At 36.0% G+C, this 24,879-nt stretch overlaps 1 protein-coding gene across 1 annotated transcript in view; it reads right to left on the bottom strand.

The window, feature by feature from the left end:
- eya (eya transcriptional coactivator and phosphatase 2) overlaps nt 1-24,879 on the bottom strand; it is a 630,584-nt gene that overhangs the window by 59,173 nt on the left and 546,532 nt on the right. The window contains exon 4 of the mRNA XM_069822274.1: nt 3,389-3,498. Coding sequence (XP_069678375.1) covers nt 3,389-3,498 — 110 coding nt within the window. The remainder of the gene's footprint in view (nt 1-3,388; nt 3,499-24,879) is intronic.

Below are 24,879 nucleotides of genomic sequence, written 5' to 3'. Positions count from 1 at the left end.
GCATATTTCACTAGGCCTATATTTACTAGCCGAACCATTCACTAATCAAGATACAAGTTTATTAAGCCATTGGATACAGTAATTTATTTTTACGAATTGAAATGAATGTTTTAAAATTACTCCTTGCACCTAAGTCACATATTTAATTAATTTTATGCTCGACAATGCCGAAATGTAGTAATTATATACCTGGTAGTAGCCCTTTAATGCACCTCATTAAAGTACACCTATTCATTAAAGTTCAGTTGTTCAGCCAATGAGAACTCACCATTGTAGCATTATAAAAGCGCAAGTATCGATTATTCTCGGATATGCCATCGAAAGACAACTAACGAAACGTCACGGAGGCTGGAAATCCAATACTGTCGCAGAAGGTTATGTTCTGTTACTATAATAATTAGCGTTAATTGTAAATAATATTCAAATAAATTCAATTTGTCATCTCGTTTTTCAATTCTAAATCAATTTCCAGGTTATATCAAGATTAATGATCATATTTTTCTCTAGATTATATCAAGGTCAATGACATTCGTTCCTCGGAAAAAAATCAATACTTTCGCGTCTGTGCACATCTCACAATTTAGAAGGTCAGTTCCGCTCCTCACTTACATAACCATAACATGAATACTTATGAATAATTTCAAGTTAGAAATATGGTCGAGCATAAAAAGTCGTATGAAACTTGCCTGTAATGGTAATTAGGATGCTCGTATGCAAATTATGAAACTCGCTTGCGCTCGTTTCATAAACAAACATATCAGCGTCTTAATTACTACCATTATAGGCTCGTTGCATAATGTACTATTGTTTTACATTCTTTTCCCGGGGAAATCTTCAATTGTAAAATTTCGAATTGAAATATTGTAAATTTTAATAATAATAGTTAAAAAGAAACAAGAATAAAATATTGGTGTAAATATTTTCCCTGTCTGTCGTCTATCAGCGAACATTGAAATATTGAAAAACGGTGTCGTAAATATGCTATAACACGACAATATATAAGACAATGGTACGTCCAATGATGGCATATGTAGCTGAAACCAGAGCAGAAACAAAAAGAACAAAGCAGAAAATAAGCACAACGGAAATGAAGGTATTAAGAAAAATCCAGGGAGTTACCATGTGGGACAGAAGGGCAAATGAGTCAATAAGAGAGAAATGTGATATACAAGACGTGACCAAGTGGATGCAGATAAGGAAAAGAGAATGGAAAGCACATGTGGAACGAGTGGACACAGAAAGACTGGTACGAAATTGTAAACAAGGACGACCATCAGGGAGAAAAACTCCCCGGACGACCACCCAAGAGATGGGACAATAGCTGGGACAATACTTCCACAGAATGAGGCCTGATGAACAAGGAAAACCCTAATTAAATGAAGATGAAGAAAAAGGCGAGGATTCTAGACTTCACTACTTGAAATGCTACACTAAGAAACAATGGCGCGTGCTTGGAGAAAGTACAGACGTGGACAAATTATTAGACTAAAACTTTTTCTTGGAAACATAATATAATTTGTCATATCAACTATCAGTATTATTCACAGAGTCCCTATTGTTGTAAATATGATTGTTTACATCTTCTGGTATATTTTTCCAATGGTTAAGTATATTTTTTCTGGCTATGTTGGTACTACTGGTGTTTTAATTATATACTGCAGAAGATATTTTCCCATGGCCTGCAAGAAGACCGGACATGAACGAAATTGAAAATCTGTGATCTATACTGAAGAAGAAAGTGAACAAAAAGAGACTTACAACAAAACATGGACTCATTTAAGCACTGTCTGGTATCTGGCCAAATGATGCTGATGTTCAAAGAAAGTGTCAAACTTTGGTTTCCAGCATCCCTGACAAAATCAACGTGTTAATAAAGAATAAGGGAATGTTCACAAAATATTAGTAACCTCCAGACTCAATTTTCTGTTCATTATTTCTGTGCAAAATACATTTTTGTTCATTATTTCTGCCGATAAACACAGCTCCGTTGCACATATAATTAATTTAATCTAATAATTTGTCCACGTCTGTAGTTGAGTTGCCAGCCCTCACGAATGCGTAGCGTAGCCTCACGAAAAATGCGAGATAAGATCGTGCATTGAACTCTCCTCGCGGCTGAAAGCTACTCAATTCTTCAATAATATTAATTAATTCAAGCTTAATTTCACAACCTTATAGTTATTGTGAGAACTGAATTTATTTAATTTGTGTATCTTTGTGGAGATATAACAATGGACGCAATTTGAGGGGAGGTTTAGACATGATCTCATTATTTAACAGTTCCCTCGTTAGTTTTATAGGAATTTTATTTTTGACTGCTCGAACAGAAATTCTCAATTTGAGAAATGTAACACTAGGGTAGATCGTCTCTAGTCGACATGATTCACTATTTTATTTCGTTCTTAAGTGGATCCCTATTTTGTAACTCCTATGCAGAGTGTTTCAGAAATACTTTGAGAAACCTTGGGGGCATGTTCTTCACACCAAAACAAGAAAAAAAAAGTTCATATAAACTTATGTCCGAAAATCCTTAGTTTTTTAGTTATTAATGAAAGAACATAATGAAGCAGCTATCTCTTGGCTTGGCCCCCAAACTCTCCAGATCTAACCCCTCCTGACTTCTTCGTGTGGGGTTTTGTTAAAGACATTGTATATTCACAGAAACCCAGGAACACTGATGATCTGAGAGTAAAAATTACTCAAGCTTTTCAACAAATCACAACGGACGTGGGCTGAATTGCATCACCGTTATGAGTTGTGCAGGGTGCGCAATGGGGATCATGTTGAGCTCTGAGGAATCTCCCATCTTTCAGTGTTGTATGCACAAAGTTTCAACAAATAAAGTTCAGTAGTAAATGTTTTACGGTGGTTTTATTTTATCCATACCCAAACGGATCACCCTGTAAATTTGTAGTTAATTTTATTGTATATGACTGAAATAAAGTCGCCTAATATTATTCCGTAAACAATATATTAATCCTACAATGGACCATAATTTATTATGAACTAAGAAATATGGACTAAAAACATATAATATGGACAAAAATTCCTGAGGAAATTTCAGTATGGTGGACGAAATTAGGCCTATACAGGACGATTTTTGTAAGTTGACATATTAAAATAGGTGGACAAAATTGTTATGGACATAAAGTTACTATGGACTGAAATATCAATTGGACGAAAATTTCTGGTGGACGTAAATACTGTGTACGAAATGTCACTGGACAATCAGTCTGGGAATCCATGTATTACACAGCGAGTGGATTCATTTTAATTCTTTTAGCTCCATTGCCCTATCGGCTACGCTACAACGCTCAGTAGAAAAAGTCAATTAACAAACTCATGCTCATTGTTATTTTGTACGTGGTATGACAATAAGTAGGCCTACCTGTACTGGTGGCCACAGTGTCAGGATTCGTCGGTGGGGTTCCACACGTGGAGTCCGACTGACCACTGCCCGGACTCGATGCGTCGCCTCCTGCAGACGGGTCCTGAGATCTGCAATGCAGAAAAATTCAGCTGTTACAAAAATTATCCGATTCAGTTCGAAATGGTACAGGGACATCATTTTATTTTTACTAACATTTTTAATATTAACTTGGCTATACCTCTGGATCAACGCCGCTTGCTACCCCCTTCCACAACTGGAGTTCGATGATACTGGCGTAATATACAAACAAATCACTTTACTGGGTACAGGAGGGAAGAAAAGTAGTTCATCCATTTACGTAAACTAGGAAATATTGCGCTTTTGAGTTTGATAATTTTCATTAGGTTTTTGTTTAATCAAAATACAGTACAGTGTTAACAATGAGTGTTTTTACTCACGAACTGAGCTGTCCATGTGGACGTATTCATTATTCAGTGTATATTAAACTGTCTACAGCACATTAGCGTACACTATAGAGAATGAAGTTAAATTGAAAAATAAGCATAATATGGATATTTAAACACATTTTTTAAAATGGTGGCCGTTCATTTCGATACAGGCTTCAGTTCTAATGTGCCTAATTCCAATTACCAGTTTCGTTCTTCGTACTAGTAACTCATGTTGAAATAATTCTGTACCTACTCTATAAAAGAGTACCTTACGTACTCTAAATTTAATCTTCACTTCTGCCCGATCCGAAAAGATAAAATTACTCAGACATACTATCTACTGTCCGTCCAAGTGGTTATGTCGTAGGGTCGTAGAAAGGGAGGTAATCACGTGACAGTTAATTACTTAACGAGGCCCTTTCATTTAAGTTATTTTAAACAGTTGTATAATATTACGTAGACGTCCAATTCCTAACAGAAATTAATGTTCTCAGAAAAGAGCTAAGACAGCCCAGCCACTAGCTGGCGAATAAAAGCTGGTGGGGGAAACCGGGATACGACGTAGGCAAATGGACGACAGTACCTGTGCGAAAATGATTCAATATTGAAAGCTCTTTCGTCACTGGAAAACGCGAACATATTTTTGGAACGTACTGTTTACTGTGACCGTAAGGCTACTATGATTGTATATGCGGTCTTGGATCTCTGTAGAAGACGGTTGAACTTCATTAGTAGAGGGGGTGGGAGTGAAGTACATTAAAAAACTCAAGTACAATAAAAATTTAAGTAAAAATAAAATGATGTCCCTGTATTTCTGACATACATTAACGATTTGACAATATACAGAGTGAGTCGTAACTGTGAACTATAAAGTAGTGCAGAGTATTCTATACTAAAAATGAAACATATTTTTTTCATATAAACTTATGGTCGTGCCCTCTGCATTATGAAGATAATGATTCGAATGGTTAGAATAAGACAGCTACATTCTTGAGAATGATAGGGGAACCTGGTCGCAAGTACGCGTGGCTGCAGCAATGCATGCCTGTCAAGAGGGAAGCATGTTTTGTCATGACGCAGCCGATAATTTTATTACTTTGGACAAAGAATGACCTATTCGACCATCTGAAGGGTGTGATGAACCCAAACCTTCTCCTAGGCCAGATGTGAAAGAAGAAATGAATGATGAAAACAGCTAAATTCTCGTTTCACCAGTCGCTGATCGGAATTCGAAGAAACGAAAGAGAATAACTCTGCCCTCGATGATGATAACAAGCACAACTGTAAAAGAACGGCTTTAACAAAAGGAAAGAGAAAAAGGGTGGATTGCCAAAAGAAAAGAGAAAACTCAAAGAAGAAGAAGAAGAAGAAGAAGAAGAAGAAGAAGAAAGGAATGAAAGCAAAAGTAAAAGTCCCAACTTTAATCCCATAAAATAAAAACCGAAAATTAGTTGTTTGTCCTGCCATGAATGCCAGGAATGATGGCATGAAGGAGTAGGTTCCCTACCCCACAAGCAGAGTAAAACGAAGATTTTGCACTCTTGACTAAAAAAAAAATATAATTAGTATTATATACGTTAACTTTCTATATATATATATATATATATATATATATATATATATATATTTTTTTTCATTATTCTATGAGAAAATACATTTTTAAACAAACTGGTACATTAAATGACTTTTCTAATATGTCAAAAGATTAATTTAAAAAATGTAACTCTTACCCTTGTCAACTTACTCCTCCTTCCCCTATACATACAGTGAAACCTCTCTTAACTGACCCCTTTAAATAACGGAAACTTCGAAATCTCCCAGCTGAATTACATGCGCTCCAATGAGAAAATACCTTCTCCAAAGCCAATATTTAATGGCAGTGACGCAATACCTCAATCCTAGGCGTTGGATCGATCGCGGTGGTATAATTGCTTGGCCACCGAGGTCACCCGACCTTACTCCACTTTATTATTGTTACTTCTAGATTCGATTAAAGAGCGAAATATACAAGCGGAAAGTGGAAACAAGGAAACAATTGCCCGCCCGCGTTTTAAATGCTTGTACTCACAATGAGGAATGTTCGAACCAGCTCAAATTAGCAATATGGCATCTAGTTACACGAGCTGCAAAGTGCATCGAGGTTGACGGTGACATGTTTGTACACGTTATGTAAAAAGAAATGCACAATTACATTAAATATTACATACAGGCAACGATCTCTTAATTTACTATTAACTCCACTCCTGTTCCCATTCCGTTTTGATTGGTTTTCCCCCCCAAAAAAAAAAACGTTGAATAAAGACAGATGTACAATATTTCTTTTTCCTTAAAAAAAATGGCCCTTTCCTCCTGAATCACCCTGTATATTTGCACCAACAATGATCATTGGTGTAGGGCACCGCTGAGACAAGATGGGACTACATATGATAAGGGACAAACACCAGCCCCGTTGACGGAAGGTAAGTTATACCTCTTCCACTACCCACATCGAGAATCGAACCAAGGACCGTTTTAATGAGAGACACGTACGTTTTTCACAGAGCCAAGGCGACGGAAGTTGTTTTATTCTACATGCTGTAATTACATAATAAGTGTTAGATTACATCTTGTATAAATTATAGGATTACAAGCATTTTGTTTGTTTTTAGTCCAAGGATAGACACACACTGCGTGTCAACGTTACAACTTGTTTAATCCTCACCACAGTTTCAGGTGACCTGTACTTCAATTAGCATTTTCAACACGGAAAATCGCTATGGTTATCGCAATTGTGGCTATGATCCGAACTCGAATCTCGGCGCAGGCAACATGTTTTTCAAGTTTGCCAGGGGGCAAATGCGATTAAAATCTCCGTCTGCTCTATCAGACGAAATTCTATACTTTATAAAAGAAAAAAAAATGCAAAAAAATTCAGACTTGGTGGTGAAGGCAAGGAGAAAATTAATACACATGTAACAGTTTAAAAAGAGTGATTATTTCTATTCCAATCTTCCCGTTTTACAGGCCAAAATATTTGTCTTACGCTACGTCCAGACTGAAGTTACATAACCTTTGTTACGGGACATGTTACTAAAAAAGAGACGTTACTAATGTATTTGAAACAGATTGTTATGTAACTGTGTTCGTTCAAATCCCATCTACAATAATAATAATAATAATAATAATAATAATAATAATAATAATAATAATGATAATAATAATAATAATAATAATATTTCCCTCTTTAATCAATCTTACAAGTAATAATCTAATGAAGTAAGGTCGGGTGACCTCGGTGGCCAAGAAATAAGTGACAAGTGTTGTATTGCATGTTCCCACGTATTCACATTTTTTTATGTTCTAGTGATATTTAACTTATTTTATATTTTTGTTTTCATATTTTCCGATAATGATATATCTATAATGTGATAAGTTGAGCTATATATAATCATAATTTTCCTTACTGTGTGTACTTAAAAATATTGTATTCATTGCATGCTTTATACTGCACTATTATTATTATTATTATGATTATTATCACAATTATTATTATCATTATCATTATTATTATTATCATTATTACTATTATTACTATTCTTATTTTTTATCATTATTATTATTATTGTTATTATTATTATTATCAATAATTGTCTTATTTTTGTATACTTTATACTTTGTATGTCTCATTTATTTTGACCTGCTGTTCACATTTTATTATGCTTTTTTCTTTCTTTCTGTATGTTACATATTATGTCTGATTTCTACTTACATGTTGTTTACATTTTATTATTATTATCTTATTCAGTATTGTGTGTAAAATTGTAGTGTACTTTGTAAATTTGTAGTGTTTTTTGTAACTCAGCTTCACTCCTGGTTGAGTGCTAGAGAAGGCCGTATGGCCTTAACTCTGCCAGGTTAAATAAATCATTAATAATAATAATAATAATAATAATAATAATAATAATAATAATAATAATAATAATAATACTTACTTACTTATGGCTTTTAAGGAACCCGGAGGTTCACTGCCGTCCTCACATAAGCCCGCCATCGGTCCCTATTCTGAGCAAGATTAATTCAGTCTCTACCATCATATCCCACCTCCCTCAAATACATTTTAATATTATCCTCCCATCCACAGTAGTAATAATAATAATAATAATAATAATAATAATAATAATAATAATAATAATAATAATAATAATAATAATGAGTCAAAGTCAGGAGAGAAGAAGAAATGTCTGAAGGAAATGAAATAGGGAGAGGAGTACGACAAGGATGCCCTTTATCACCTACACATCGACTTCTACTTGGAGGATTCGGTGAAGAACTGTTTTCAGATCACGGGAGGAGTGATAGTAGGAGGAAGATGAATAAAGTGCATAAGATTTGCTGATGATTTGGCGTTGTTAGCAGAAGAGGAGATGATACTAAGGGATATGCTACTGGAGCTAAATGACAGCTGTGAGCAGTATGGATTGAAGATAAATGCCAACAAGACGAAGACCATGGTCAAAGGAAGAAAAGAAAAGAAAGGTCAATTTGCGAATTCTAAATGAGGCAGTAGAGCAAGTGGACAGCTTCAAATTCTTGGGATGTACTAAACAGTAACAAGAGCTGCTGCCAGGAAGTCAAAAGGAGGATAGCAATGGCAAAGGAAGCTTTCAATAGAAAAAGGAGCATCTTCTGCGGACCTCTAGAAAAGAACTAAGGAAGAGACTAGTGAAGTGCTTTTGTGGAGTGTGGCATTGTATGGAGCAGAAACATTGACATTACCACGAAGTGAACAGAAGCGAATAGATGAAGCATTTGAAATGTGGATATGGAGAAAAATGGAGCCTGTGAAATGGACAGACTAAATAAGAAATAAAGATGTGTTGGAAAGAGTGGGCGAAGAAAAAATGATGCTGAAACTGATCAGGAAGAGAAAAAGGAATTCGTTGGGTCAATGGTTACTGAAAGATGCACTGGAAAAATGCGGGGCAAAATAAGATAACAGATGATAGACGACATTAAGATAAGTGGAACATAAGCGGAGACTAAGAAGAAGGCAGAAAATAGGAAAGATTGGAAAATGCTGGGTTTGCAGTGAAAGACCTGCCCTGGAGCAGAACACTTATGTGTTTGTAATAATATTCCCTTTTCTTTTTCTGATCAGTTTCAGCATCATTCTTTCTTCAACTACTCTTTCCAACACAGCTTCATTTCTTATGGACAGACAAAATAAGAAATGAAGCTGTGTTGGAAAGAGTGGGTGAAGAAAGAATGAAGCTGAAACTGATCAGAAAGAGAAAAATGAATTGACTGGATCAATGGCTGAGAAAAAACTGCCTACTGAAGGATGTACTGGAAGGAATGGTGAACGGGAGAAGTCTGCGGGGCAGAAGAAGATATCAGATACATGGATGATATGCGGAAAATAGGGAAGTTTGGAGAATGCTGGGTTTGCAGTTAAGGACCTGCGCTTGCACAGAAAACTATGAATTATTATTATTATTATTATTATTATTATTATTATTATTATTATTATTATTATTATTAAATTAAATTGTTTTATAATAAGAATCCTAAATCTCTCTCTCCGGTCTGCAGATGCATTAAATATGCTAATTTGCATAGATTCAACTTGGATCCATTTAATGTGTAGTATATCTTTGAGTTTTAACTCACTGATCTAATTTTAATAATTATTTGTCCATATATTTCTTGCATTTGGTCTATTGATTCATGTAGACCATTCCATTATTTCAATTCTCATTGTACTAATTTTATAATTTTATAATTATTATTTGATCAATGATTGATGTAGACCATTATATTGTTTGTATTTCATCTCATTGCCATTTTCTATCATTCATTCTCATCATCATTTGTTGTTTTGTTCTGTTTTGTATCGTGCAAAACTGTAATTGGCCTTGTGCTGTTGTTTTTGCACGTTAATATTCTAAATAAATAAATAAAAATAAATAAAATTATTATTACAGTTATTAATGAAGCTTCGGAAAGAAAATACATTATAGGAACCATATCTGAAACCATTTAAAAATTATAAACCTTCTTAGCGAACGACTGAGACCAATAAACGTTTGCAAAGAAGAATTATCATTTCCCAGTACAAGTTAACGAAAAAAAAAAACTAAAACAAGAATAGCTTAAATAGCCTTCATTTGTCACATCCATAAACGTTGTTGGCAAAGCAACTGGAACGAAACAAACGAAAACAGACGTCGTAAAAGTTACGCTCCGTTTCTTATGAATGAAATGGTGTTTGTTGGAAACAAGGTTTACTTAAATGCAAAGCTTCCGCGATTTTAAAAAGTGTCCCGTCTTTTAAACAATTTTATCACTACTCTTTTTCAATCGCACTGTTCCTTCCAAAGTGTGACTTGAATATTGAGTATCAAAGCATCCCTCATGGGGTGGTACTTTCAAACTTGACATCTTTGTGCGCCACCTTGAGGTGCAGTTCTGGTCTGGACAAGAAACACAAGGCCGCGCCGAAGTAGACAGAGTGGCCAGACTGATGGTCGTTGAGAAGCGGGGGGGAAAGGACTGCCCAGCGCCCAGGGCTGTCAAGTTACGATAGGATCATACACATTAACCTCCAGGCTATATCCTGCAAGCCTCGTTATGCACTGACCAGCCAGCGGTAACAGATGCCCAAGACAAAGGTCCAGTTCGTTACTGTCGATAATGTAGACTTACTTACTTACAAATGGCTTTTAAGGAACCCGAAGGTTCATTGCCGCCCACACATAAGCCCGCCAGCGGTCCCTATCCTGAGCAAGATTAATCCAGTCTCTATCATCATACCCCACCTCCCTCAAATCCATTTTAATATTATCCTCCCATCTACGTCTCGGCCTCCCTAAAGGTCTTTTTCCCTCCGGTCTCCCAACTAACACTCTATATGCATTTCTGGATTCGCCCATACGTGCTACATGCCCTGCCCATCTCAAACGTCTGGATTTAATGTTCCTAATTATGTCAGGTGAAGAATACAATGCGTGCAGTTCTGTGTTGTGTAACTTTCTCCATTCTCCTGTAACTTCATCCCGCTTAGCCCCAAATATTTTCCTTAGCACCTTATTCTCAAACACCCTGAACCTATGTTCCTCTCTCAGAGTGAGAGTCCAAGTTTCAAAACCATACAGAAGAACCGGTAATATAACTGTTTTATAAATTCTAACTTTCAGATTTTTGGACAGCAGACTGGATGATAAGAGCTTCTCAACCGAATAATAACACGCATTTCCCATATTTATTCTGCGTTTAATTTCCTCCCGAGTGTCATTTATATTTGTTACTGTTGCTCCAAGATATTTGAATTTTTCCACCTCTTCGAAGGATAAATCTCCAATTTTTATATTTCCATTTCGTACAATATTCTGGTCACGAGACATAATCATGTACTTTGTCTTTTCGGGATTTACTTCCAAACCGATCGCTCTACTTGCTTCAAATAAAATTTCCGTGTTTTCCCTAAGCGTGTGTGTATTTTCTCCTAATATATTCACGTCATCCGCATAGACAAGAATCTGATGTAACCCGTTCAATTCCAAACCCTGCCTGTTATCCTGAACTTTCCTAATGGCATATTCTAGCGCGAAGTTAAAAAGTAAAGGTGATAGTGCATCTCCCTGCTTTAGCCCGCAGTGAATTGGAAAAGCATCAGATAGAAACTGACCTATACGGACTCTGCTGTATGTTTCACTGAGACACATTTTAATTAATCGAACTAGTTTCTTGGGAATACCAAATTCAATAAGAATATCATATAATACTTCCCTCTTAACCGAGTCATATGCCTTTTTGAAATCTATGAATAACTGATGTACTGTACCCTCATACTCCCATTTTTTCTCCATTATCTGTCGAATACAAAAAATCTGATCAATAGTCGATCAGATTTTTTGTATTCGACAGATAATGGAGAAAATGTAGACACTCAGTTAAATTTAAATTATTTTGAATTATCTTTGCATAAGAGCTTGTCCATGACAAAGTGTCCAAAATATTTACACGTAACGTAAAAAGGTTTCATTAACCGAACTTAATTTAACTTGAATATAGAATGATACTAGTGGCTTGTGCAGCAAATGCTGCAAACTAAGTTCATTAGACGTTCAAATAAACATTTTTCAGATTTATTTTCAATGAAGAATACCAGACATTCGGAAAGTTACCTGCTTCCATAACAATGAAAGATACTCTCTCTCGAGCCAATACTGAAGAGAACCACGCATATAAATATCTACACCACACCGCCATTAAATATATGAAAAAGACCCAACACACTTGATTAATAATTATAAAAATATTTGATTTTTAATAATATTATTATCTTACGTAAGTTTTATAGCTTTCAGTAACATATACTATATAGCCGCCACTCGGTAAAAATATAGAAATCAAAATCTAATTTAAGTTATTCTCTACATCTACTTTTATATAACCCCAAAACGTTTCACTTTCATATTATCAATATAGCATTAATATGTATAATTAATGAAAAATAGTCACATCATGGCATTAACTACAATAATATTTCATTTCTAATGGTAATAATGTCATCAAACCACCTCAAGTTTTGTAGTTTTTAATATCCGATACACAACTGTACCCAGAAAATTACACACCACAGAATCGAACCTGTAAATTATTTTTAGTAAGTTAAGTTTTTAATAACCAATTTAATTTGAGCTCTAAATATGTCAGCATTCTTGCAGATCATGGCCTTCGTGTAATATTGTTTACTGTAGTATGTGTTTTGTTTTACTCTGAAATGCAACACGGCCGACTTCATGCTCGCTTCGCTTCTCCTTTATAAAAAAGCGAAGGGTATATCAAGTCGGCCGTGAATGCTATTAGCTAGTTCTCAAAACTGACGACAGATGGATTTTGGAAAATAGGAAAATTATGTTTAAAAATTGACATTTCACTGAAAACTACTATTTTTCCGAAAAACTTTGAGTTCCAAGCTTCAAAATGAGGATTCATTTATTAAACTCCGTCCAGCCGTTTTCCCGTAATTTCCATTACCAGTTCAAATTATAGAATGATATTTATGGTGATATGTTTTCATTAGTGAACCTAGAAAAGGCGTTTGACAGAGTGGATTGAAATAAACTGATGGGGATCCTAATGAAAATTAGTGTGGATCGGAAAGAAAGGAGGCTGTTCAGTAACCTTTATATGAAACGAGTCTAAGTCAGAATAGGAGAAGAAATGTCAGAAGGAAGCGAAATAGGAAGAGGAGTACGACAAGGATGCCCTTTATCACCTACCCTGTTCAACATCTACTTGGAGGATTTAGTGAAGAACTGTTTTCAGAACATGGGAGGAGTGATAGTAGAAGGAAGAAGAATAAAGTGCATAAGATTTGCTGATGATATGGCGTTGTTAGCAGAAGAGGAGATGACACTAAGGGATATGCTACTGGAGCTAAATGACAGTTGTGAGCAGTATGGGATGAAGATAAATGCCAACAAGACGAGGACCACGGTCATAGGAAGAAAAGTAAAGAAGGTAAATTTGCGAATTCTAAATGAGGCAGTAGAGTAAGTGGACAGCTTCAAATACTTGCGGTGTACTATAAGCAGTAACACGACCTGCTGCCAAGAAGTCAAAAGGAGAAGAGCAATGGCAAAGGAAGCTTTTAATAGAAAAAGAAGCATCTTCCGCGGACCTCTGGAGAAAGAGCTAAGGAAGAGACTAGTGAAGTGCTTTGTGTGGGGTGTAGCATTGTATGGGGCAGAAACATGGACATTACGACGAAGTGACGAGAAGCGACTAGAAGCATTTGAAATGTGGATATGGAGAAGAATGGAGTGTGTGAAATGGACAGACAGAGTAAGAAACGAAGCTGTGTTGGAAAGAGTGAGTGAAGAAAGAATGATGCTGAAACTGATCAGAAACAGAAAAAGGAATTGGCTTGATCACTGGCTGAGAAGAAACTGTCTACTGAAGGATGCACTGGAAGGAATGGTGAACGGGAGAAGAGTTCGGAGCAGAAGAGGATATCAGATGATAGACATTAAGCTATGAGGGGCTCACAACCAGAGTGGACCAAGTTCACCAGTGGTCAGTTTGTGGATTAATACAATCTCGGATGAAGAAAACTTAGATTTATTCATTGCCATAACAAACAAAGTCCATAACTCATTTGTTACTCCACAGAGGGCAGCATTTCCTATGGAAGGTGAAGGTTGCTAAGCATGAGCCAGGAACTTTAAGATTCAATATCTCAGAACTACTCCAGATGGACTTGGTACACTCTGGTTGTGAACCCCTCATATATGGATCATATGCGGAGACAAAGAGGAAGGTAGAAAATAGGAAAGATTGGAGAATAGTGGGTTTGCAGTGAAAGACCTGTCCTTGGGCAGAACACTATGAATTAATGAATGTATTCATTAGCTGCAAATGGATTTTCAAGAATTTAAACTTACTTGTAGATCTAGGAATTTTAGGTGCAAATTTTTGTCAAAGATGCAAAAAAGGTTTCTTGATTTAGTTTAAAAAGGTGCGAAAAGGTGCAAATTTCAAATGTAAATATTGGTTACAAACAGTACCAAAACCAATTACATTATACAGTATATAATATATATATATATATATATATATATATATATATATATATATATATATATATATGACATAAAATTCCTTGAATAAGCTTAAGTATGATGAAAATGTCAGCTGACTGAACTTTGGCTGAGGTTTGGTCAATATATCAGATAATATTAACAAGGTAAAAGGTAAAAAGGTAAAGGTATCCCCGTAACATGCCATGAAGGCACTTGGGGGGCATGGAGGTAGAGCCCCATGCTTTCCATGACCTCGGCACTAGAATGAGGTGGTGTGGTCGGCACCACGCTCTGACCGCCTTTTACCCCCGGGAAAGACCCGGTACTCAATTTTATAGGAGGCTGAGTGAACCTCGGGGCCGTTCTGAAAGTTTGGCAACGAGAAAAAAAATCCTGTCACCACCTGGGGTCGAACCCCGGACCTTCCAGTCCATAGCCAGCTGCTCTACCAACTGAGCTACCCGGCCGCCCAATATTAACAAGGAAAGGAAAATAATTCATGTTTGGCCAGCTCAAATTCCTTTTCTTCCAATTCAATAGTTTTCGCCTAAACGGTGGTGTGATGAAGCGCTATCTAATCTGTGGACAGTTTCTCTGACGGGAATTCACTGAGATGCCCAGTAGAGAGCCCACGGTGCATAGCGCTACCACCAACAACGAATGACCACATATTCACGGGGTCCAAGTTCGGCGACGGCCCGCAGCTGACTCTCCATCGGAGCAAGCCCGAAACCTAGGAAAGAAACGGGGATGATGATGAAAGAGAAAAATGTAATTATGATGGCGAAATGAATCCGAGGTCCAACGACGAAAGTTACACAGCAATTCTGCTACGATCAGTTGAGGGATAACCTCGGAAAAAATCTCAACCAGATAACTTGCCCCAACCAGGATTTGAACCCGGTCCCGCTCGTTACATGGTCAGACGTGGTTACCGTTATTCCACAGCTCCAAGCTAGGTTACAGAAATAACTTTTAGAGTACCGAAGCAATAATTTCAATAGCAGTACACTGCAATAATAATGCTATAGGCTAAGAAATACAACATAGTAAGGGTTTGAATAAAAATAGTTCTTCATTGAACGATGAAGCAGTCCTTCATAACGGGTCAACAAAAATACACTTTGAAATTTTGTCCTTTCTCAAAATAGTTAAAAATACTCCTAATTTCCTGTCGAGAAAAACGAATATGACATATTTTGTCTAAATTTTTATGATAAACATTATCGTTCATCAAAGAACAGAACTGAACATTTCTCAATAATGTGTGGAACCATTAAGACAATACTGAGAGAACTGAGAAATACATATGGAAAGATCGTTCGTTCGGTTATTCATTCAATCATTCATTCATTCATTAACTCATTCATTCATTCATCCATTCATTCATCCACTCATTCATTCATTCATCCATTCATTCATCCACTCATTCATTCATTCATCCATTCATTCATTAATTAATTCATTCATTCATTAATTAATTCATTCATTCATCCACTCATTCATTCATTCATCCACTCATTCATTCATTCATTCATCCACTCATTAATTAATTAATTCATTCATTCATTCATCCACTCATTCATTCATTCATCCACTCATTCATTCATTCATTCATTCATTCATTCATTCATTCATTCTACGTTGTCTATGGTTGTAAATTGCTGAATGACATTAAAATAATCTATTTATTTATTTACTTAGTTACTCATTTTTTATTTAGTTATTTATTTACTTATTTATTTATTTATTTAGTTATTTACTGATTTCCTTATTTATTTACTTATTTACTTATTTATTTATTCACTTACTTATTTACTTATTTATTTACTAATTTATTCACTTATTTATTCAGTCATTTATTTATTAATTAATTAATTTGTTTATTTATTTATTCATTTATTTCTTTAATTATTTATTCATTCATTTATTTATTCATTCATTTCTTCATTTATTTATTTATTTATTTATTCAATTGCTTACTTATTTATTTACTTATTTATTTATTTACTAGTTATTTATTTACGTACTTATTTACTTATTTATTTACTTACTTATTTACTTACGTCCACACCTGTGGAGTAACGGTCAGCGCGTCTGGCCGCGAAACCAGGTGACCTGGATTCGAATCCCGGTTGGGGCAAGTTACCTGGTTGAGGGTTTTCCCTCAACCCAATACGAGCAAATGCTGGGTAACTTTCGGTGTTGGACCCCGGACTCATTTCACCGGCATTATCACCTTCATATCATGCAGACGCGAAAAAACCTGATATTGTTGGTATAGCATCGTAAAATAACCCAATAAAAATTATTTACTTATTTATTTATTTTACGTTGTCTATGGCTGTAAATTGCTGAATGACATTAAATTAATTAATTTATTTATTTATTTATTCATTTATTTATTTTACATTGTATATTGCTGAATGACATTTAAATATTATTCATCCATTTATTTATTTATTTGTTTAGTCATTTATTTATTTATTTTGCTAATAATTGTAACATAAAATATAATATAAACAGAAAAAAATTTAGCTCGCCTCTGAAAGAGTAGAATTCATGCTCAGGGGCGGAGATCTAAAGATAAAATTAAATTACAAGGAGCGGAAATTTTTCTGAAGTCAGTTTTAGAAGTGACAAGAAGAGACAGACTAAAATAATGAGGAAATATGAAATCAACTGGTTAGAACACGAAAAAAGAATAAGTGATGAAAGATGTCCAAAACAATTATTAATAATATATACCACACCTAAGCAAAAACAAGACATTGGGAGACCCGTCCTTCCACCAAAAAAAGGTGAAAAAATAAATTATTTGGAGATCGCAACAACTCTTAAAAGGCTTAAAGAAGAAATAATTGCAGTTTTCTTCAACAGAGGGGTTTTAATTCCATTTCGATACGCGTAGCGCTTGCAATATGGACAGCCAAGAGATAAAATATTTTGTGCGAGATCGTGTGTATTTGCTTGGTTTCCACACAAAACCAATCCGCGGAAAGTCTAAAATTCTACATTCAGTATTCCCAACCTAACACACATAACAATTTCCCTCTTCTTACCGCTTAAGTGACATATTGATTTTACTGCTTTAGGCCTTTAACATAATATTTTTTAGAGACGTTCAATATAGTAATAATTATAAATTGGAAACTTACCACTGCAATTTCACCTAAATTGCACTGTTAATTCTTGTTTTTAAATATTTGCAAAAATTAAGTAAACTCTACAACTCCACTAAAGTTACTGCATTCGTGATGCAAGTAACATTAAGGAAGCCGTGAAAAAATCAACAAGATTCCAGACTCATCATAGAATGGGGGGAAAAAAAAAGACAGACGTATATCACGGCCTGCTGGAGTATAGTAAACACAAAAAACATTTTAAAGCAACAATGTTGAAGATAGATATTTTTGTTTTGAAAATTTGCCGTCATTGAACAGAAACCAAGATGGAGATTTCATTGCAACTAATTAGAAATTCCTCTTTCAGGTATGTAATAAACGATCTTCGCACAAAATAATGTACGATACACGAGCGGTATGTTTTCTTTCAATTCTCGGAAATTAAAAAAGCTCAAGTACGTTTCGCTTTTTCAGACTTTTCCTCGAACATGAAAACTTCAACATACCGCTCTTGTAACGCATATTACTATTAATTCACACGTAAAAACTTTAGTTGTTAAAAATAATAGCGAGGAAATCAGTCCCATTTCGTATAAAAATATTTTGATATAAAGACGAATATTCTGCAACATATACAAATTTTCCGGTATTTCGCGAATGAGACGAGTATTTCTTTTCGTCCCGTCAACAAAAGACGATACTATGAAATATTTTGTACTAGAACCTATGAAAACGTTTCGCATTTTCGCCAGTTATGAAAAGTGTTTACTTTAACCCTTAAATTAGTAAAACTTCATTTCTCACACTAGTTTATTAAACCGTGTCGGACTGTAAAGAAAACAACTATCGCAATGTCCATGTTTTATATTATGTCGTACAATATTATAGTACTGTGAAATTTTAATTTTCCTACCAATTTCTTTTCTATTGTACTATTAAAATTATAGCATGCAGCCTATTAACCTGTTGTATCCTATAGGATACTTTGCGAATTTAAGGGTTAATAGTTCAGCCAGAATCCACCAGCTTAACAAATGATGTACGCCTTAGCCAGAGTGATTTTCATCATAACTGTCTGAGGTTAGGTTAGGTTAGGTTAGGTCACGGTGGCTACGGGCGGGTTAGGACGACCCTTCGCACGTCGGCCATACTGGGCCTATTGTGCACCCCGAATGTTATGGGATGAATGAGGATGAGGTGTACCAGCACACCGACTGCATGTGACCCCTCACCCACTCAATGGGGCCTCCTACCCTCCCCTGATCTAAGTTCATACCGTCAAGGTGACCAAGCAGCATATGATCGATTTCAACGGCCCTTAGAAGTGCTCTTAAGGAATTAATCCTGGCAGAGCTATTGCGGAACCGTTACGGAAGGACGCCCCCTCCCAAGCGGATGAAGACATCCGTCTTGACCTGAATGTGGCTATTCAACGAGATGAGGAATGTGAATGATATGATAGGCCTATGAAAATCTAAATTCTTTTTCTACACGGGAGGGGAAGGAAAAATGGACCGTGGCAATGAAAATTCGAGTAGGTGAAAACTGCACACTTTGATCCGGAAACTGCACATCGCTTTTCGAGGGACCCACTAATCCTACCCGGATACTGCATACTGATTCACGAGGGTTTTACTAATCTTACCTGGAAACTGCACAATTTACAAAATATGTTTCTTTTCCATTAGGCTGCCTTACATTGAAACTTCATTTATACTTCCATCATTGCTTTGCAGTTTAATATAAGTCTCAGTTTCATGGCTTAATATTAACATCAAAGAAGCCACCGGCGTAGCTCTATCGGTCAAGGCGCTTGTCTACCGATCTGGAGTTGCGCTCGGGCGCGGGTTCGATTCCCGCTTGGGCTGATTACCTGGTTTGCTTTTTTTTCCGAGGTTTTCCCTAACCATAAGGCAAATGTCAAGTAATCTATGGCAAATCCTCGTCTTCATCTCCCCAAATATCATCTCAATATCACAATCTCATCGACGCTAAATAACCTCGAAGTTGATACAGCGTCGATAGATAAACAATGGCTTTTCTTTTCGTAGCTGCATTAATTATTTGGCGACTTAATTTGCTAATATCCACCACATGTTACTCTCTCCGCGTTCTTTAATAATTTTCATATTGTTCAGCGAGCTATAAATTTTCGCATTGCATTTTCTAACACAACACCTCCACAATTCCTTGACTTTATAAAATTTACAGTCCTCATTATTATACTTACTTACTGGCTTTTAAGGAACCCTCACATAAGCCCGCCATTGATCCCTATCCTGAGCAAGATTAATCCATTCTCTATCATATCCCACCTCCCTCAAATCCATTTTAATATTATCTTCCCATCTACGTCTCGGCCTCCCTAAAAGTGTTTTTCCCTCCGGCCTCCCTACTAACACTCTATATGGATTTCTGGATTCGCCCATACGTGCTACATGCCCTGCACATCTCAAACGTCTGGATTTAATGTTCCTAATTATGTCAAGAATACAATGCGTGCAGCTCTGCGTTGTGTAAATTTCTCCATTCTCCTGTAACTTTATCCCTCTTAGCCCCAAATATTTTCCTAAGCACCTTATTCTCAAACACCCTTAACCTGTGCTCCTCTCTCAAAGTGAGAGTCCAAGTTTCACAACCATAAAGAACAACCGGTGATATAACTGTTTTATAAATTCTAACTTTCAGATTTTTTGACAGCAGACTGGATGATAAAAGCTTCTCAACCGAATAATAACAGGCATTTCCCATATTTATTCTGTGTTTAATTTCCTCCCGAGTACCATTTATATTCGTTACTGTTGCTCCAAGATATTTGAACTTCTCCACCTCTTCAAAAGATAAATTTCTAATTTTTATATTTCCATTTCGTACAATATTCTCGTCACGAGACATAATCATATACTTTGTTTTTTCGGGATTTACTTCCAAACCTATCTCTTTACTTGCTTCCAGTAAAATTCCCGTGTTTTCCCTAATCGTTTGTGGATTTTCTCCTAACATATTCACGTCATCCGCATAGACAAGCAGCTGATGTAACCCGTTCAATTCCAAACCCTCTCTGTTATCCTAGACTTTCCTAATGGCATACTCTAGAGCAAAGTTAAAAAGTAAAGGTGATAGTGTATCTCCTTGCTTTAGCCCACAGTGAATTAGAAACGCATCTGACAGAAACTGACCTATACGAACTCTGCTATACGTTTCACTGAGACACATTTTAATTAATCGAACTAGTTTCTTGGGAACACCAAATTCAATAAGAATATCATATAAAACTTCTCTCTTAACCAAGTCATATGCCTTTTTGAAATCTATGAATAATTGATGCACTGTACCCTTATACTCCTATTTTTTCTCCATTATCTGTCGAATACAAAATATCTGGCCAATAGTTGATCTATTACGCCCTCATAATTATACCAGCACTAAATCTACCCGTGCACTTTCAGATGTAAACAAACGCTCAATATAGAACAAACTTAAACAATTTGGTAAATTAAAACTATGTATAGAAGACTTATCGGCAAACATTTTGGTGTGCAGTTTCCATATGACTGTAATCCAGGTAGAAAATGTTGCTGTGCGGTTCCTATATGACCGAAATCCAGGTAGCAAATTTTGGTGTACAGTTTCGGACGCCCGGAAAATTCCAACCTACTGTCTTCCTCCGACGAGTTTAGCGCTGGGACCCGAGATATTCCTGCCATCGGTGCGGGGGGGTTGCAGGTAGATTCTTTTGTTGCTACACCAAAGCCGATCCGAGCGGAGTGGGAAGTATTAATCGTCCAAAAATATGCAGTCTTCAGTCTTCTCTCTGATGTTAGCTATGTTAATATTATATCAATTACTCATTAAATATTTCACCGTTAGAAGTCATTTTTAAGGAAACATGCTGTGGAAAATTTTTTGTTTTATTCTATTGGAATTTTAGAATATTTGTGATTGGTATCGTGAAAAATAGATTCCTATAATATCATGCGAAAATCATTTGTTGGTGATATCTTAAAATACAAAATCAAGTAGTTATTCTTCTCAAGTGAGTTCAGCAGTACAGTATATTTAAATTGATTACTTTACAAATTTAATTCAATTCTACTAATCACTAAATTTTATAGCATGATTCTTCTTTTCATTTATATTATTGTAGTTGTATTATGATTTTTCTTTTTATTTATTTTATTGTATTTGTATGTCTGGTAGTGTGAGGCCTTAACTTCACCAAAATAAATAATAAATAAGTAATTAATAAATAAATGAATAATAAATAAATACATACATACAATTTTCTACAATACTTTCCTTCTCTGAACACGTACGTACGAATGGTTGTATCTCTATCTCGCCAAAAATACGTTAGAAAACTAATAGGCATACTCCTCTCTAAATTGGGCGAATGTTTTCAGTATGATTGTACTTCCTTCCAGACTGCCTCTGTCACTGTCCCCTCCCACTCCAGTACCGCGCTAGACTAGTCGGAATCACATTCAGTGTTGCCAATTCAGCGGTTTTCCCGCTAAATCTAGCTTTTTTGGATAACCATCCCGCGGGTAAAAATAAATTATCCCGCTTAGCGAGAATACTAGCGGTTTTTAATCTTTAAAATTTCTGAAATGGAATTCATATTAGCATTATAAGCGACTTTCATAATTACGTTTAATTCGTTCAGTGTGTGTTTTGTGAAATAATGGATGTGTTAATGTAGTGATAATTCCATATTATATATGTTACCGTTAAAACCCGAAATCCGCCAAAACCAGTTTCAGCTAGTAAAAACTAGTTTAAGCAAGTAAAGATAGAAAGTGAGTTTTCGTATAATCTAGAATCAATGTTAGGTTAGGTTTGGTTTCTTTAGGTTTTTGTTTGGTAAAAGCCTAAAAAAGAACCTATACAAACCAAACCTAACCTGTCATTGATTCTAGATCTTACGAAAATTCACTTTCTATCTATCTATATTTTAAAATTACTTTCTACCAGTTGAAACTGGTTTTGTCGGATTTTGGGTTTTAACAGTAACATATAGTGCAATAAGAATAGGTTATGTCTGTGATAAAAGTGTTCAAAATTGCTTTATAGCGCCACATTGAGAATGAAAAAAGTATGCAATATTCGTTACATTGGCGGGCGGATGCTCTATCTTGACCATTATTATTATTATTATTATTATTATTATTATTATTATTATAATTATTATTATTATTATTATTATTATTATTATTATTATTATTATTATTATTACGGGTTACATCACCTTCTTGTCTATGCGGATGATGTGAATATGTTAGGAGAAAATCCACAAACGATTAGGGAAAACACGGGAATTTTACTGAAAGCAAGTAAAGAGATAGGTTTGGAAGTAAATCCCGAAAAGACAAAGTATATGATATGTCTCGTGACCAGAATATTGTACGAAATGGAAATATAAAAATTGGAGATTTATCCTTCGAAGAGGTGGAAAAATTCAAATATCTTGGAGCAACAGTAACAAATATAAATGACACTCGGGAGGAAATTAGACGCAGAATAAATATGGGAAATGCGTGTTATTATTCGGTTGAGAAGCTTTTATCATCCAGTCTGCTGTCAAAAAATCTGAAAGTTAGAATTTATAAAACAGTTATATTACCAGCTCTTCTGTATGGTTGTGAAACTTGGACTCTCACTCTGAGAGAGGAACATAGGTTAAGGGTGTTTGAGAATAAGGTTCTTAGGAAAATATTTGGGGCTAAGCGGGATGAAATTACAGGAGAATGGAGAAAGTTACACAACGCAGAACTGCACGCATTGTATTCTTCACCTGACATAATTAGGAACATTAAATCCAGACGTTTGAGATGGGCAGGGCATGTAGGACGTATGGGCGAATTCAGAAATGCATATAGAGTGTTAGTTGGGAGACTTGAGGGAAAAAGACCTTTAGGGAGGTCGAGACGTAGATGGGAGGATAATATTAAAATGGATTTGAGGGAGGTGGGATATGATGATAGAGACTGGATTAATCTTGCACAGGATAGGGACCGATGGTGGGCTTATGTGAGGGCGGCAATGAACCTTCGGGTTCCTTAAAAGCCATTTGTAAGTAAGTAAGTATTATTATTATTATTATTGAATAATAAGTATACATTAAAATCTTAGAGATATTTGCTAGAAAATCACGGGTTTTCGAAAGTCATCTAGCGGGATTATACGAGCAACTGTTGGCAACACTGACCGCATTCCTCTCAGCACTAAACTCCTCAGAGGATGACAGTAAGTAACTGTAGAAACCCACGGAAAAACCACAGTCAGGTTGGTCGGTCCGGGAATCGAACCGCGGATATCCCGAATGCGAGTCCCATGCGACACATGAGCTAACCCGCTCGGTAGAACTGTCTGAAGTGATGCGAGGTAGAATTCATCATTTTTCGCAGCGGCCGCATGTGGCACAGGACGGCGTGGTCAGTCATGGCGCGTCCGAGTGCTCTGGACAGACCCCGCAGCCCCCCGCCCGCCCCAGGCCGGTGGTGACCCAAATGACCCCCCGGTAGAGTCCGCACAGCTGTGTGCTGCATTGCCTCCCACTGGAATGCGAGCGGGGGGCGTGGTGAGGGCCGCGCCACTTCCTAGACAAGAGGCCTTCCTTTGTGGAAAACATCCTCTTCCTGGAAAAACACATAGCACTCCACGGGACACGTCTAGGAGAGTTTCCTTTATTACTTTCAATGAAGTAGCCTTTAGTATAGAGGGAAAGTATTATAATGTTGAAAAAACAGACTAATTTTAATGAAGTTGACGTTTCTACGAAATGAATGAAGGAACACAAAAATTAATATATATTATTTTAATGTACCGAAGTACATATGATATTTACATGCAGATATTCTGCGTCATCATACGATGAAAGAGTAATGGAACGGAGAAAAATTCTCTCCGGCGCCGGGATTTGAACCCGGGTTTTCAGCTCTACGTGCAGATGCTTTATCCACTGAGACACACCGTATACCGCAGAGAATTTTTCTCCGTTCCATTACTCTTTCATTGTATGATGACGCAGAATATCTGCATGTAAATATCATATGTACGTCGGTACATTAATAGTACATTATGCAACGAGCCTATAATGATGGTAATTAAGACGCGAGTATGGATGTTTATGAAACTCGCTTGCGCTCGTTTCATAATTTTCATACGAGCTTCTTAATTACCATTATAGGCGAGTTTCATACGACTTTTTATGCTCGACGTATTTCTAACTTGAAATTACAGTATTCAGATGTATACATTTTATTTGTATCTGACAAGATCGGAAGTGACCTTATTCTAGGTCGTGAATTGTGAGATGTGCGCAGACGCGAAAGTACTCGTATTGATTTTTTCCGAGCAACAATAAT

The sequence above is a fragment of the Periplaneta americana genome, chromosome 3, assembly GCF_040183065.1.
Source record: "Periplaneta americana isolate PAMFEO1 chromosome 3, P.americana_PAMFEO1_priV1, whole genome shotgun sequence".
NCBI classification, from domain to species: Eukaryota; Metazoa; Arthropoda; class Insecta; order Blattodea; family Blattidae; genus Periplaneta; species Periplaneta americana.
The sequence above is the reverse complement of the archived record's forward strand: the minus strand, read 5'-3'. Positions and strand labels throughout refer to the sequence as shown.